Source organism: Agelaius tricolor, unplaced genomic scaffold, assembly GCF_023055355.1.
Source record: "Agelaius tricolor isolate 1412-34295 unplaced genomic scaffold, bAgeTri1.0.p SCAF_5, whole genome shotgun sequence".
NCBI classification, from domain to species: Eukaryota; Metazoa; Chordata; class Aves; order Passeriformes; family Icteridae; genus Agelaius; species Agelaius tricolor.
Window position 1 is genome coordinate 34,588,880 of NW_027269265.1, and position 17,975 is coordinate 34,606,854.

At 38.5% G+C, this 17,975-nt stretch overlaps 1 protein-coding gene across 1 annotated transcript in view; it reads right to left on the bottom strand.

The window, feature by feature from the left end:
- Positions 1 to 4,770: 4,770 nt before the first annotated feature.
- The window catches only part of COX16 (cytochrome c oxidase assembly factor COX16), a 47,248-nt gene continuing 34,043 nt past the window's right edge, over positions 4,771 to 17,975 (bottom strand). The window contains exon 4 of the mRNA XM_071427194.1: positions 4,771 to 7,711. Coding sequence (XP_071283295.1) covers positions 7,595 to 7,711 — 117 coding nt within the window. The 3' untranslated portion in view covers positions 4,771 to 7,594. The remainder of the gene's footprint in view (positions 7,712 to 17,975) is intronic.

Genomic DNA, 17,975 nt, shown 5'->3' on the forward strand with positions numbered 1-17,975 from the left:
AACAAAAACATACTGTGAGTATTCCCAGCAGTTTCTCTGCAATGACTTCTCTAAGCCAAGTTGCAAAACACTGTCTGTCATAACTGTCTTTTAAATCTTCCCCAAAAACCCGTATCAGGGCTAGGGGGAACTTTTAAAAATTTAATCAAACTGTATTCAAGTTCATCTTGATTTAAGGGATGATAAAAACAAGACCTACAATTTTTGCTATTATTCCAGCATAGCCAATTAAGATGTTTCTACTTCTCAGGGAGCCCTCAGCCCAAAAGGCCTGTTATAGGGAATGTGTAATCTCAGATTTTTGTGCTGAAAATATGTGTTTATCTTTAATCACATCTTTAAGTGCATCTGAGTCAGGATGTTTGCAAGGCAAAAGAGCATCTGTGGTGGTGGGGTGGATAGCCAAATAATAGTAAGACATGAGTCCTGAACTGTATGGACTGTAGACACTTCAAATACACATGAACATGAGTAGGACTGCAGTACTTCCATCTTTGATTGCCAATTTGTTGTTAGACAGGTAACTTAAAATTATGGAAACCCTGAAGCATGTAAGCAGCAGTGATGGTGATGTCTTTTTTTACACTGGGAAAAATCTTGGGTTTCTTTTTAATGTATCATGACATATGAGCATGCTGTTTGAATATCTAAAAGTGACATAATTTAACAGAAACTGGACAAACAAATTTAGGCTGTGGAATTAGCAAAAGCAGGGAGGAAAAGGAACTAATTTTCAAGGAAACTTCATCAGTTGGTGTAAAACTTACATTTACATTATCTGGCACAGCAGAATATTGAATGCAATATGGGGTAGGTATTTTCTTACGATTTACTGAGCAGTGAAGTGGTCTGTTGAATTGCAAGAGTGCCACTTTCTGAATGCAGGTGTGCATATCTGGTGAGGAGAAGGCTGGCAGGCACAGCCACAAGGGTGTGCAGTCGTATCCTCATCAGTAAAGAGCACCAGCACTCACCAACTAACAGAGAAACAGACTGGTGAATCCTGAAAAAAGATCTTTTACAATTTTTTTTTTAAATCTGCTTGATTGACATTTTGCAATCTGTTCATTGAGAAAGACCTATTTTTGATAGATTTACTCTCACTGAGAACACTTTCTGTGAAAAGTTTTGAAAACCGTTGAAGCATTTTGTGCTGTCAATCTTTTAAGTCAAAACTACATTTTTAAGATCAGTGGTGGTTTTTCATTTCCAAAGTTAAGGTTCTTGATGAAAAAGAATCAAGAATGGAAAAAGATGAAAAACAAAATAAAACATTGTACTTCATCCAAATAAAGGTATTTCTAAAACCACTGACTTGCAAAATATTATACCTGACTTTTCATTTGGACCTGAGTATTTTTTGAGCTCAGACATTTTTCCTGAGACAAAAATAATTTTCTTTCTATTCTATCCAGAGGGACCAGTCAGAACAAAAAAACTGTTTTCTATTACTATTTTTGTCCCTAAGCGTTTTTGCTTTCCGTATTTCTTTTTTCTACTTCCCTTCCTTTCTTAAAATGCCCTATCTACTAAAAAGCAGAAGAAAATTGAGTGTGGAACTCAAGGTTCTTTGCTCTTGCTCTCCTCTTTTCCTCTGTTTATTCAGAAAGAGTAAGAAAAGAGCTATATTAAGCTGAAATTTTATTCTGCTGTTTTCTGTTGAACAAAAGATAGTCCACTAAAGCCACTAAATCACAGATAACACTTCTCTGGGCAACATTATTAGGAACTGACAGCTGGAGATAGATGAAGATCTCATCTTTTAAAGAAAAAAGTACATTTAATTTCCTTTGTACATAAAATAGAGAGCACAGCATTGTGTATCTGAAGATAAAAAGAAATCCCAGTGTATGCTGGGTGCCATCCTTACAGAGATGTAATACTGGTCTCTGCTCTGAGCTTACATTGAACTTTAAATTCAAATTAATTTAGAAACAACTATTCTTCAATTCATGGTAGACCATGAACTTTAGAAAAAGAAGGTGACATTTTACAGCCAGTTCCATTAGAAAAGAACAGCTCACAGAATTAATTGTTACCTTTTGGGAGGAACACTGGAAGACAGGACAGAAAGAGGAGGGAGAACAGATCTGTAAGGCAGAGAGATGGGCTTGCTCCTGGTCCTCAAGGGATCATCCTGGGAGCCACTAGGACCCCTTAAGGTTGATACTATAATGGATTTGACACTGAGCACACACAGTGGAGTTGGTATTGAACATCAAGGATCTCATCAACTACTTTGAAACAGACATGTTAAAAAGCTATGGTCATTTTTTCCCACCAGCTGAGCCATATCATGCCAGGCTCCAAACATGCAGAGTGAAAGGGAACGAATTTCTTCTACAGAGGCACTGGCAGTGTATAGCACACCCTTATTTCTGGGGGACTTTTTTGATGTGGTTTTTTTTTTCCTTTCTCAAGGAACCTGTGACTATGACACATATACCATTCACATTTGCAATGTATAAACATATTTCATGTGTCCTTTCTGTAGCACTACCCCCTGTTGCTTTGGTTGCATTTGATTTTAACACATCCCAGGCAGCATGGAAACAGTGAGGGTGAAACTTTGTTTGCCTGTGTTAAGCAAGACAGTTACATGTGTAGTTAAACACATGCTTAACAAGAAACTATGGTCAGTCCGATTCCAGTGGTATGAAAGACTGCTTTTGGCTCCTGGGGAAGAGTATAAATTTTAATAAAAACATCTGTATGGAGGTTTTGTTTCTAAGTCTAGAGACTATTTGTATGTTGGCTGAGTCTGGTTGCAAGCCCTTGTAGGAAATGAAGGCCTAACACTAAGCAATTACCTTCCTTCGATTAAAGGCTTCTTCTCAGCTAGTCTAAAATAAGAGTGGAAATTTTTTTGTGAACCTTACGCCACTGAAGGATGAAAGGTGGTTTTCCACTGAAAACACTGGCAATAAGCAGCTCTTCTAACCACAAAAGCTTTAAGGAAAATTCTTTGACCATCTTAATGTAAAAATAGTTATTCTGCTTTCCTAAGACTTCAAATCATGCCCTTCTTTTTTTCTTTGTTTTTCCCAAGTGGACATAGTTTGTAGCAAAGGATAATATTAGGCTTTCCCATTTCTTGCAGAAATAAGTGCCTCTGCAAAATACAGAATATAGAATGAAACTTGCCCTGGATTCAAGCTGGAAATGCAAACATAGCAAGTCAGAGCAAATGCAAGATCATCAAGGAGTACAAGGGTCTGTGTAGGTATTTCACAGGGTGAAAACTACTGGTTTGAGTTTCACCCATACGCAGGCAAGCACAGTGAAACACGAAGTGTCCATGTAAAAAAACATCCAACAAACACTGACCTTCAAATTTCTCTAAATTGCTGCTTCTCTGTGAAGAAATTGATTTCTTCCTCTGCTTTTTGGGACTGGCCACCAGCTGATGATGGGATAGACTTAAATTGCTTTTCAGAAGTTTCTGCGTTCTATATTCTGATCTAAAACTCCCATCTTACTACACCATGACCTATCTTTTTTGGGTACTGGACCCTTTTTCAAGGCTTTGGAAGATCACTATGAGCAAGATTGCTCTCTGCATTCCAATTCTATAAGTTTTAACATCCAACTGCTCCTCCAGATGTATCTAGAAACATCACAATTCAACTGCTCTGCTATTCAGTAGTTTTGAAAGCTTTTTTGCACCACAGCAACTACAGATTTTACTAAGGCTCTCCTTCATCTGTTACAGCTAAACTGAGATGTTGAGCATTTTGGGTCACCCACACATCTGCACATTCCAAGTACAGTAGGAAAACAACTCTCAATAAGCAGGATCCACAGGGCAGATCTCACACAGAGGTCTGGGCAGCATTTTGAGCCGCAGACAGCTGCCACCAGGAACCATCCAGGCAGATACCCACATATCTGTGCTGCTATGCTGACCTCTCCCTGACCCTGGAGACAGGTGCCCCAGATTTCTTCCAATTCTAGGTACTGCTGCTTTTCTTGTTATGGAAGAGCCCAAAGACCAACCTTGCTACAATTTTTATGAGAGAGATAAACACCTTCTCCTTTACTGTCAGAACAGGGATTTTGAAACTGATTTTTCAGCCCACATACACACAGACACCTAGCCAGGCTTGCTTCTTTTATTTCTAATTTCAGCAACACTGATTAGAAGATCTGGCTTCTTCAGTCCTCTCTTTTACCTTGGTAATACTGAACACCCCTGACTAAAGCCTTGTTTTCATTCTCCTCAGACCTGTGGATGCCAGTTACCAAGACTGCAAAAATGTCAATCAGCATCTCAGACTGACAATTGTACTTAGTTATCTCTGACCCCCTCCACTCACAGACGTTTAGAATTATGATTCAGGAGCTGAAGAAAGTTGTCTTCAGGAGCCTTAAAGAGAACTAGAAGTGCTCTATCTGGCTTTCAAAAGGATAGTCCAAATAAGCAGCCAAACTGAGCATGAATTCTGAACTAATTGAAGTTTGCCTCTCCTGCTACTGTTATGAACTATAATTCTCCACATTTCTGGAGTGCCTTCTACCCTCGGTTGCATGACAACTTAAGAGACTTAATTGGCTCTCACATGCCTTTCAAAGGTATTATTTCCAATTCAATGGCTAAGAAAAGCACAGCACAAAACATCAAGCCATTGTTCAAGTGCATGGCAATAAAGATGAATTGCTGGAATAGCCCTTCCCATTTTCTGAAAAGTACACCTTCTGTACCAGCTATTGTTAGTTTGGCATTTTTTATAATTCATAAATGAGTCAACATTAAAAAATTATTAAAATAAGTCATCATTAAAAACATGGTGGGTTTTTATTTTAGTGGACAATCAATAGATATAGGCTGTTGTCTAAAATGTAAGTTGGAGAGAAGGGCAAGTTGCAAAGTCTTCCAACTGCATATCATTTTTTCTCAGAGATGCTAAGATAAATCCATTGCTTTCCAGAGAGGCCACTTCAAAGGTAGTTACACATATGCCCTCAGAAGCAGTTAGTGCTTAAGAAAGGCAGGGGAAACCACACAAACAGCAAACTATCAACTAAGACTGGATCCTAAGTTGCTCCAAATCAGTGATTATCTACAACTACATTCCAAACTTGCTGAAATACGATGACCATTCCCAAAACAGTCTTTGCAGAATATCAAATTACTAAAAATACACAGGATATTTCAGTGAGTGTTTTGTTCATCAAGAAAACAGATAAGGGCTTCGTGTTAAGAGAAATATCTTTGCTTTTTCCCATGGAGAAAGGGGCTGCTTCTCTTCCATATGCTGTTCTTAGAAAGCCATGTGTCTATTTCAGGAGCAGTGCTGGTCCATGTCGTGAGGCACCATGCAAGCCTGGGAGCTGAGCATGCCTCTTCATATGCAAAGCAATGGCAGCTTCCCATCTCCCTCAATCAAAGCAGGGAAAAGGAAGATGTGCATCCTCTCACAAAGGCAGTGAATTTGCAGAGTCCACACCAGTGGGGAAAGTAAAGATACATTTCCAATGGTCTAGCTCTCACTGAAACAGTAGCAGTAATGCAGCCAGAGTCCTAACTGAGAGAACACAGTCAGTGTAGCCAAAGGGCTGATGTCCTTTGAATGATCAATCTTACAGTCAGTGGAACTGCACCTGAACTTGAATTTAAGCCTTGAAAAAGTTCTTAACAAGCTATGCAGTATTAATTACTCCTTATTTGTCATGTTTATATTTTATTTGCCTAATGACAAAACAATTAAACCAATTTCCTCCTTGTCTAGGTCTAGCACAGGTTAATGCCTCTGTATTCTGTTGTCACCTTATTGCAAAAGTTCCATACCTTCTCATTGATTTCTCATGGGCATCTCTTTGCAGCACACCCAACAAACTCCAGCTCTTTTCACAGCACAACCAACAGACTGCAGCTCTCTCCTCACCCAGCTAACCCACTCTTTCGTAGCACTCTTCTTCTTATTGGACACAGCTGTGGCCTATTAAGGGCAGGCCTGTTCCTAATCTTTGGGGATTAGTGCAGCTGCAACTCCTCAGGTGTGAGACTACCTTCTGCACTATTTTCTTACATTCTATCCCTCCACAGTATTCTAGCATTTCACTGGTTTCCCTATAGCATTTGTTATTTCCTACTCTTGCATTGATCCTCTTATTCCTGTCCTGGGTGGTTTAATTTCTTCATACTTTGATTTAGAAGCAGAGATATCTATGACATTGAACAGGGAAACACACAAACACCCAGCTCCAACTTTGTTCCAGATTTCATCCACCAATTTCTGATGGTTTTCACAACTCTTATCAGAAGAAAACATGCACAAAACATGCCTAAGATATTTCATGTGATGCTTTATGAATTCCTTTATAACTCCCTAAGAATCAGTGTTAATTCTTCTTCCCGAGTGAAAGACTGGGCCTCACCACTGACAGTCTAAAGAAAATGAAGTGCTGAGAGAAGATCTACATGAGGAGGCTACCCTAAAAGTGTCCAAAAGGACATTCAGATTACATTTGACACATCCTGCAGAGGGGAGTAAGGCCACACCTTTTCCAAAGCAGTTCCAAAAGGTTTTACATATAGGTGTCACTGAGAGTTTTGAAACGAGATTCTGCTGTTAATGTGTGCTCTACTGCTCCATTCCTCTGATGAGGAGTTTCACAAGTCTGTTGCAACTCCTTATCAAAAGCTTCATTTCCTTTGAAAACTTGAGTAGGTGCTTCTTCATTGAGCTTTCTCAGCAGAAGGGTCCTGAATGTTAGCACAATGTCCTCTAACAGCAAAGATTTAGCACACAAAGACAAATATAAAAAGACAAGCATTTCAGAAGAATTGATTGGAACATAAAAAATTTCTACGCACATGCACAAATAGACATGTAAGATGAGCTCTGCCACTATGTAGTGGTTGAAGAAGATTCTGCTATAATATTTACTCACAGGAAGGCAGCACAGCTCTTTGCGAGGAGGAGTTCTTCCAAGTTAAACTGAGAGGTTCCAGAGCAGAGGTCCAGCCTGCATGAAGGTATTGATAAACTAATCACAGAAATTTAACCACAGCTAAACAAATGCTATTTGACCAATTATCAGCTGACACTCACTAAATGCCTTTATGCAGTCCTTGGAAATGAAACACAAGAGTATTAGCCAAAATTGGACTCATTGCTCTGAACAGCTCATATGCCTGTAGAGTCCCTTCCAAGCTAAAGAGCCTGAAGTCATACAGGGACTCCCTGAAGCAGCACTTATCTGGTCACACACATCTAGACAACAGCACTGTTGTTCTCATTAGGATGACAACTTCTGGTACAGACAAGTCACTCTTGAAATGTTATTCCATGCTGAAGCAGTTTTGAATGTTAGAGACTGAAAAACAGTGGGATATTCTCAGTAGAATAATCAGCTTTTTTTAATTGAAAATTCACATATACAGCCCATGGTACTCTGCACAAATGGATGCAAACAAAGAGCTTCATATAATACAATGCTTTTTGGACTGATCTCACAGTTACTTATATTTACACCAGCTGAATTGTTCAGTGCAAATGTTCCCATGTCTGTTCCTGACACTGGATTAAAAATTAAGACAGTCCAGCCTGAGACATTTTTTTCCCAGAGGCACCAAAGGCAGCTTTCTCAGTCACTCTGTCTTGAGACGGAGAGCCTCCCGCCGTTGTTTCTGAACTGTCCTGGAATCTTCCCACAGACTGGGTCCTCTGATGTTTTCCCAGTTATCCAAGTTGGATTTTTCCAGCTTCTGCAGACAAACAGCAAAAAAAAAAAAAAAAAAAAAAAAAAAGAGGGTCACCTTGACAGATCCATGATTTAAAGTACATATGATTCCAAATTGATTTTTTTTTTTCACAAGAAACGCAATATCACCATTGGGTGGATGAACTTTCATCTAGTCTGCATGAGAAGTTCAGCAAGAAAGAAAAACCTAGTAGTTATCCATACAGCTACATAAATGACTAAGATAGGCATTACTGAATCTGCTTGTCAGCAGGTAAGTAACATTTAAGGCGAGGAAGCACTGCAGTATCTGAGCAAGACTGAAGATACCTTGTATTCACTTTTTCTCCTCTCACCTTGTTTTCTAGATCTGTTCTTCAACTGCAAGTCTTCCAAACACTGAAGTAGTAGGAGTGACAAGTATTGGTACAGCTCAAACAGAAGGATTAGTAGTTAGTGAGCTGAAGTATCCTGTCAGCAAATATACAAAGCATGCTGGAAAAGATTCGTTATCTAGCACAAAGAGAGACAGCAACGGTGCAAACCCCTTCAATCCATGTGGTTTTAACTTGAGAGAGGTATGCAATGCTTTCTGCTGACTAGTTTTCCCATGGCACCCAGCCACCACAGACAGGCCTCTTACTAAGTCATATATGAGATATGCTACCTGACTGAACTGTCAGGTATTGAAAAACTAGATTTAATCACCTTTTTTTTTGCCTACTCCTATCATCCCTCCATAGAACTACCAATGACTTAGAGGCAACATAAATGAAGAACAGGTGCCCTTCTGACCTCACCTACCATGTGCTGCAGTCAAAGAACACAAACATGTACTGAATCTCCACAGTCCCATTGGCAGAGGCTTAGCTGTCCCTTCCCAGGGTACAGACCTCAAGTCCCACAGGCCAGCTGTGGAACAGCACACTGGACATGGAGGGGAGACTGAGAAGAGGGTCTACACCACTGCCAGAATCAGCGCTGTCCTGGGTGCTACTGAAAAGGGCAACACTGCATTCCAGTAATGAATGATACTTAACTGCAGTAGGACTCAAACCTGACCTGTGATCAAGGCCTCATCTCAGCAAATGCTGTAAAAATACACCAGAAAATACTTCACCCTGCCCTGAGCCTGTGGCCTAATTTGTCTACTATCAATCATTCAAATAAATGGCAAACACCCAGGGACTTGAATAATAGTTGCAGAAAAATTCAACAGCTATAACAGAATAGACCTACTGCTTAGTTCATGTTATGTGAAAGTTTCCTGACATTTCTACAATTGAGGAAATTGAAATGAGGTTAGTCAGATATCAAAAGAAATTAGGCAACACTCTACAGAAGATACATGAGAACACAGGCACAAACATAGCAGACTTTCACAAGGTAAGAGCAACTGAACTTTTTGTTGAGTTGGCATAGGTCTTTCTGAAGAATTGTCTTTACTACTTTATACATCTTATGCTTAGCTGGTACTTCATTTCCCCAGGAGGGATCTGAACTGACATGAAAGGAGAGAGAAGGAGGAAAGGTACACATCATCCATCAGTGACTATCTCCTCTGATTGCAAATTCGGAATTTAACATCTGATTCTAATGGAAGCTTCAAGGAAACTACACTTAAAATAACCTTGTGCTTTAACTGAAAGGATGCATGCTGATTTAATTCAACACAAAGGTATCACACACCTGTGAGGAACACAACTATTCCAAAGTTGTCTCCCAAAGCCTGAACATTAATCAACTTTTAAAATAAGTACAACAAAACTTGGGGTATCTAAAGATAGGCTACATAAAGAAGTCTATCAAAAGAGACATGTGTACTGAGGATCTTTACCAAAAGGTTCATATTAATTTGTCCCTGAAACTTCACAGAGGCTTTATAGAGAGCAGGTTTGTCAAAAAACAGGAAGCATTTCAAAACTATCATATCCAAACAAATCAGTACCAGAAAGTATCTTGGCAGTTTCTAATAGAAACCATAAAGGTACCTAGAAAACACACTGGAATACACTGACAGAATAAAACAACCAAGGGTTACAATGTGCAGTGCAATGAATGGCACTGCCTGAGATGACAAATAAGATCTATTAATCAATTAAGAAATAAAGATTCTAATGCATACATAGGAAGACTATAATTTTTTATTATCGTTGTATTTATAGAGATCATTAACATTTTGTGTCATGTATAAAGACTTTGTAGTATCTTACTGCAATTCAAGAAGAAAGCACCTTCCTTACTACCATGGAACAGTATCTGCAAAAATTTAGTTTGTGGGATAATTATCAGTCATCAGAAGGCAGAATGATTTGACATTCCAACTTTCTGAACTGAAGCTATCCAGTTTTGGAATAACAGAGCACAACTGTTGCATGTGGATAAGCAAAAGAAGGAGTGTCACTACTGAAAGGGGATGTGAGAATCTGTTCTGCAATGCTTTCCTATTGAATAGCTATTTTCAAATGTATCTGTGCTGGTTCTGGGTGGGGTAGAGTTAAATTTTATAGTATATATAGAGTATATAATATAACTCTATATATAGAGTTATATTTTATAGTAGCAAGTATAGGGATATGTTTTGGATTTGTGTTGAAAATAATGTTGGTAACACAGGGACGTTTTCATTACAGCTGAGCAGCTCACACAGTGCCAAGGCTGTCTCTGCTTCTCACTCCACCCCACCTGCCAGTGAGCTGAGGGTGCACAGGAGGGGGCACAGCTGGGGCAGGTGACCCCAGCTGACCACAGGGATATCCCACACCACAGGGCACCATGCTCAGCATGTAAAGCTGGGGGAAGAAGGAGGAACAGGGGGACATTCAGAAAGATGGAGTCTGTCTTTCAAAGCAACCTTTAGATGTGATGGAGCCTGCTCTCCTGGGAATGGCTGAACACTTGCTGCCCATGGGAATTGGTAAATGAATTCCTTGTTTTGCTTTGCTTACACCAGCACCTTATGATTTAGCTATTAAACTGGCCTTATCTCAGTCTATGAGTTTCCTCACTTTTACCTTTCCCAATCTCTCCCCCTTCCCATCATGAGGAGTGCATAAGCAGCTGCGTAGGGCTTGGCTGCTGGGGTTAAACCAAGAGAGTACCTCGCATACAACTGAGTAAAACCCTACCCTTTTTGCTTGGTCACTGACATGAAAATTCTTACAACAGAATCATCCCAGAATAAATAGCTACATTAGATGTAGGCTAAAGACATGCACATAGCTACATTGTAAATTCATCTTAGTGATGAGAATAAGACCAGTACTCTTAATTAAGTGAAGCACAAGCTGCAAAGTTACACAGCTCCTTCAGATTCCCTGAGCTGTACAGTGAGAATTCAGGCAAACAGCTAGTTCTGGTCTCACATGGAGCTGAAGTAAATATCTTTCATTTTAACTGGCCAGGTCTTCTTAATTTCTTATTTCTTTTTTTCATTTGAGCCACTTGGATACTGCCTACCTAACTTTATGAAGACATCACATCACATGTTAAACTACTTCCAGCTTTTACTAAACTGAAATTCATATGAACTGGAAGGCTAAAACTCGAAATACTTCTTCTCCCAATTCAAATGTACTAAACACTCAATCATTGGAGACTACAATGAAATGTAATCAGATCAGATCAGCAGCACTTTTCCTGCTTGTCTCAAATAGCCCAAAGGATATTGAAAATTAGCCATTTAAAGTAAGATCAGTATAGTCCATTAAATCTACTGATTCACTCCCTAAATCAGCTAAACTGCCTCTTAAGAGTACAGGACTGACAGAAGCTGTAAATTCAAGGGAAAAAATGCAGTTATTCAGACAGGCACAGTGAAAAGGAAAAATATGCTCAACTGTTTGCCACACTTGACTTTTAAGACTTATCAAATGGCTTGACTGGTGCAAAGGTACCAAAAAGGACATAAAAAGACCTTCACTTCTTAAGTGCTGGTTCAAATGCCTGGCTTAAGTACAAGTTATAAGCCTCTGACAGCCTTAAAAAGATAAAATTTAGAAAGAGAGCTTGACTTCTACTCTTGCAGGATAGTCTTCATGCCCCAATACACAAACTGAAGTCTGCAGAAATTCATTTAGAGCTATTAGTGTTCAGGCTGAGTAAATTCAAGGTGGCCACTTGCAAAAATGCTTGGCTTTAGTCTCAGTTTCTCACATGTGAAAGGAGGGATAAGAGAATCCTGTTTACTTTAAAGCTTGATGAAACAAATTCTGTGATGAACACCACAGAAAGAAATGGCTCTGATATAGAGAGCAAATTATTTCCCATCATTATAGTAAGCAAACCTATTTGCAGACAAAAGATGAGCCAGGGAAAAATATCCTCATGGCTGTAAGAGGCAGTGAAAGAATTAAACCAATTGAACAGTCTGTTTTTTAAAGGTGTCAAAAAAGCTTAAAGAGACAAAAGGTATATTGAGGAGCTCTATAATGATATATGGATGAAGAGGTACAGAATTACAGCTAACATTGAATCTGCTGTCTTGTGTATAACTGAAAATCTTCATCATCGCACTGATATGGCTTTAGTGGGGTTTTTTATAACTCTTTCACAGAGCCATCTTTTTGACATCTCATTTTCTTAATATAAACTGGGTGTTACTTTGCCTAGGAAGTGACATAATTTAATATCTGCAATTAGTGATTTAATAATCTGGGATTTAATAGCCCATGATTAGTGATTGAATCCTCAGTTTAAAAGGAAGGGGTTTTTTTTCAATTAGAGAATGTTTAGTTTTTATGATATTAGAAAACAAGCAAGTTAGTAAGCAGCAAAATATGGCCAGAATAAGATCAGTTTTTGTTCATTAAGGGAAGAATTGCAGGGGGTGAGGGGGGACTGGCATGTAAGTATCCAGAGAGCTGCTTCTCCTTTTGGCTTTACTGAAGACTGGCAAAACCCAATAGAAGCTTTGTTGCTCAATTCAGTGGGATCCAATAGCATTCATCTATGGCACAATTAATTAACCTATGGTGAACTGGTTTAAGAGACTCTTTCCCCATGCATTATTTCCCCTTTAATTATGCCAATTCAATGATGTGGGGCTGTGCTCCAACCAGAAACAACAAAATAGTTTAGGAAAATAAATCCATACTGCTTATGAACAAATCCTATAGAAGCATAGGACTATGGAAACACTTGAACTGGCTGAAGGATGAAGAGTGAAGAGAGAAGTGGGTGAAGAGAGAAGTGAAACATCTTTGAGTGACTATTTCACAGAAGATGTGTTCTGAGGAACTGCACCACCAGTTTGTCTGTGCAACCTTTTCCATATGTAAAGCATGCAAACAGGACTTGCCTCCACCTCAGAGGTGTCACAGAGCTTAATTAATGTTCACAGAGTACTGTCATAGCTTTATGTGAAGGTGTTATAGTGATACAAAGTGCTCGTAAACTAAACAATTCTATCACTCAGTTAAAACTACATGATTACACAACCTTGAATTTTTAACGTAAGAGAAAATAACATGAGACAAACTTCCATCCGGAATTAGGCCTTGCCATTTCATCCTAATTTACAAGCAGTTTTCCTTCTTAAAATTCAGAATCTCTTAAAAACCACAATAAATCTCAGAGGATAATCCAGTGCTATTTATGCATTACAGCTGCAGATCACCCAAGATGGACTTCTCAGTCCAAAAGATTCACAAGCTTTATGACAAAGTCAAAACAATGCATGCATGGGTCATTTACTTTCAGTGTATCTTCTTTTCCTAAGCAAAAATGAAACTCAGAAAGGTCCAACATAAATAATAGCAGGATTGCAGTAGTACAACTTCAAGATCAAACATCCCAAATTCAGTGAATTCCACATTTAATTAAGTAATTAGGTACATTTAGGATAGTTTTAATTTCTCTCATATAGAAAAAATTTTATCAAGCTATAGTTATTCTGCCCCAGAAAGGGAGGTGGTGCTTACTAAGATTTATCCCTAAATTCACTACTTGGGAGACCTAGCCAAGTCAACAGTACCAAGGAATTTCCCAAATCTGACTCCTTGTTCTTGCTAAGTTTATATCATACTAAACTTTGTAAAGGGATGTCCTAGTTACTGCAGCACAAGTCTCTAAAATATAAGCAGCCAGGGACAGACTTTTGGGATGTTTGCAGCATCTTTTTCAACTAAATAAAGGTGAACTTGACTGAAGTGGATGTGTGATCTTTAACAATGCAGGAGACCAGTAAGAGTAAAAAATTACATTTCTTTTGCTGCTAAGACCATACAGATTTCTACAGCACATCTCTATCTGGAGCCCAGAAAGCCCTCCTGACACCAATGAAATGGTTTATTTCAAACAACTTCCTAAGACTATGAATACTTGGAAGTGTAGACATTTTTTTACCTTCTGTATATAAAATCTGGCACAGTCTGTCCTTCTAATAAAGATAAAAAGATACTCTAATAAAAAAAGGATGAGGTGTACCAGGATAAAAACATATGAGACCCATGAGTCACACATGGTGTTTTTCCTTCCGAAGAGATATGAAAAACAAGGTTTCTTATGTGAGAAGGAAAAGCTGCAATGAACACCACAGCAAAAGTCTAAGAGATTACCACAACAAGAAATGATCAGTTACCACCATGAAACTACTAACAGAAGTGTGTGGACATAAGAAAAGAAACAACTAGAGAAGGTTTACAACAACAGTGTCAAATTAAACTTAAATCCAGGCCATTAAGAAACTACTTTAACGTAACCACACTCCTTCAAATCAGCAGTCAACCTCACCAAGCAGTTGACCCTTCTGAATTGGTGGGCTCAGTCTCCTGCCTCTCACATGCTCCCCCCCTCTACCCTGGTCTCAGTTGGTTCAGGTAACATTCACACAGTTAGTGTAGTTTAGGACTTCTCATCTACACTTCCCTGCTGATTTTCCACTCACCTCTCTTCCAGAATTTGCTTATCAATTTATATGCTGAAAGAGAAGGCTTTTCTCTGTTGAGAAACTATGATTTGGGCTAAACATTAACAGGGCAATTTCAAATCTTTCAGCCATAAATAGTTTTTCAGTAATATCAGTGGCTACTGTTTGATTTGTGCTGTTGTGCAATTTCTCATAGGGGAAAAAATCCTCCTGTTTCTTCTCTACAGCTAACATCCCTTTTCTAATTGATGAGGACAATAATAGGAGCATTATTCCCATTATTCCCACCAGTAACAGTAAAGCTACTTCTCAGCAAAACTGCTGAATGTACAGTTCAAAATAATATGTGAATAACTCTAATTGTCATTCTATTAGAACCAACAGGTCTTCAAATCAAATCAGAAAGACTTCTGTCTTAGAAAGATCAAGGCATCTTTTAAAATTTTTACAGCATGAAGTTTTAGAAGGTAAGGTCTGGGGTCTTTCTAGAGCTGGAAGGTATGTTGGTTTTGAAGTGCATTGTGCTTAAAGACTATTTGTGTTAGAGCTGTAAGATGGCACAGGGGGACACTGGCTCTCCAATGACTTGAGGGGAAGATGCTATAAACAAGATGGATTATTACATATTGACTAACCAACACCATTTTCCTCAGCCTGTGAACTTCTCAGTGATGCCTCCCAGCTATCCCTGGGCAAATACCAAGTTTTACCAGACACACAATGAAGTCAGGTATTAAACTTGGGAACTTCTTCATTCAATTTTTAGAAATTTGATTTTTTAGCTAAGAAGTGTGCAAACTCCATGCTCAGCCTCCACCAGAATCTGGCATATAATTTTTCTGTTTGATCAGTAAGCCTGTTAGAACAAGCAGTAGCTAGCAGCACTCATTAACACAATAAATGAAAGAATTCAGCCATGATGTGTGCATACAACTTGCCCTACTCAAACTTTTGGGCTTTTCTGTGACTGAGACAACACACAGTGTTGGCACTAGCATGGTAAGAGGTGGTCAATTCATGTGGCATTAAAAACCAAAAAAACACACATGGAATGCAAGTTGATACTAAGGATTCTATTTTGGAGAGAGGAGACAGGGTGATGAGAAGAGATCATTTGTAACAGTCCCAACCATGTCAGCTGTCTGACTGATAATCACTCACCTTGTTTTCCATCTATTAGACATCAGTGTCTTCTTACTGGATAAGGAAAGTGCAAATGAAACATATATGAAAGAAACAGCTCTCAGTTAAGGAAAAATCCTGTGCTAAGAGATGACTATGAAAGAATTTACTGGACTATTAAATAGAGATGCATTCCAGAAATAACACCAGTAAAAAGTGATACCCTATTAACTTTACTCTGGAGGCTGTCTTTTTTTTCCTGCAAGAGACTTTTCCACCAGAATTTTTCCTGGGCCATACCCATCACCAAATTCCACCTTCATGTGTTTCTCTATGAAAAACTCTGAAGAGAGTTTATAGTTTGAATACATTGAACTATGGTACAGAAAACTATTGAGATGTCAAAAAGAAAAGTTCAAAAACTATAGGTTTGGGTATGGACTGTACATCTACTCAGAATAAAATGCCTAACACAAACTATTTAGATTAAAATCCTTTCCCAAGGCAGTTTCTATTGATGATAAAATAACAGAACTTTGTACTTCTCTACAAAACACTGTGTTGAAGACTCACAATGAAATAAAAACATAAAAGAACATGTCACAGGTGAATAAACTGAAATACAAGAAACTCAGCTTGTCCCAGACACAACATGGAGGGCAGTTGGAATCTAATGGCTAGGCTGGACAATGCACCAAGAAAGAAGAGTGCATGGAAGGAACAGAGTGATTAAAGGAAGAAGAAAGTATCTCAACCTCTTCATTTATCTAAACCAATTTATTATCATGACACTCACTAAGGAGGGATATTTTCCCAAGATCTCCATCAGCTCTCAAACAGCTCAAGGCATTTAGCCACCACTATCTTCACAGACATTGAAGCAAATCAGTTCAGTACACTAATCTGTTAATTCTTGAACAGCAACAAAATCAGTAATCCTTTGGTACTGATAAAGACAGCAACAAGACCCTTGCAGATATCAATGACTGGCATCCAGGAATTTCTTCCTAGAGCACTCCTGCTGTCCACACACTTGGATGCAATTACTGTGTTCCTACACTGTCACTCCCTGAAAAAAAGGTTTCATCCATTCTGCTGGCCCCTGAAGATATGTCAAATAAGCAATAAGTGGCCTGAGTCTTTTTCAGAAGAGCTTATTCAAATTCTTCTTTTAAGACAGTAAATACATAGGTTATATTCCCAAAACACCTATCCAAATACCTTCTTTTAATTTTTCAACTGTGCTCAATATACATTTTAATACTGTAATTACAAGTCTTTTGCTGTAATTCTCAGGACGAACAATTAAAAAACTTCTGTCCAGAACTATTGTTGACTTTTTGTGATTTATCAAATTATTAGGAGTGAAACCTTCTCAACATTCATACTCTTTAAGTCAAGAAAGCAGCATTCTCTAGTCTGACCATTTGCAGACCATTTGACTATTATGTCAATTATGCCATCCTTGCAACCAGTTGAAGGAAAACCTTGTAAAATTTTAGTTTTGATATTTTGAAACACAGAAGACTCATTTTTCTTGCTGTTGTGTTCAAATGATCTTCCCAGCTATTAAGAAGAGATCTTACTTCTAATTTTACTATAATTTCTGCAGTAAACAATGTTCAATTCCTATCACCTTCTTCCTATGGAAGTATTTATATGAAAACACCATTCTTCTCAGTCCCTTTCATATTATTTACATCTTTAACTTTCTTTTAAGGAATTTTCAGAGCCCTAAGTTAGTACAGTCAGCCTGTTCCGCAATCTGTTCTTAAAGCCCTGTTCAAAACGCAGATACCAAAAGGAGAACCAGAATTTCAGTCCCAGCCTCACCAGTGCCACACTCAGAGGTAAAATCACCTGTTCCTACATCTACCATTCCTGTTCATATTCATACACTGAATTAGCTTTTGTGCCACAAGATCACACTAGAAGATCAAGCTGAATTATTTATTCACCGACTCCTAAATCTTTTTCAGAGTTGCTGCTTTTCAGAATGCAGTCTACTCTGCATTTTCAGTTTTTGAAATAAATAACTTCAGCTACTCTAAAAGGTACTTAGCACTTTTAACGGGCCCATGTTAGCAAGTTATATGAACAGCTCTCTCTCCCTGCCTTGCCACAGTTTTACTATTGCAATATTTTCCTATCACTTGCACATTAGTAATGATTTCACAATTTCTTTCACATCACTGAAAAAAGTACCCAATAGTGCCTGAATGTCCCAAATTTCCCAGAACTCTTTTAATAGCATCACCTTCCTGCCTAGTGATGATTCTCAGAGAACCATCATTCCCAG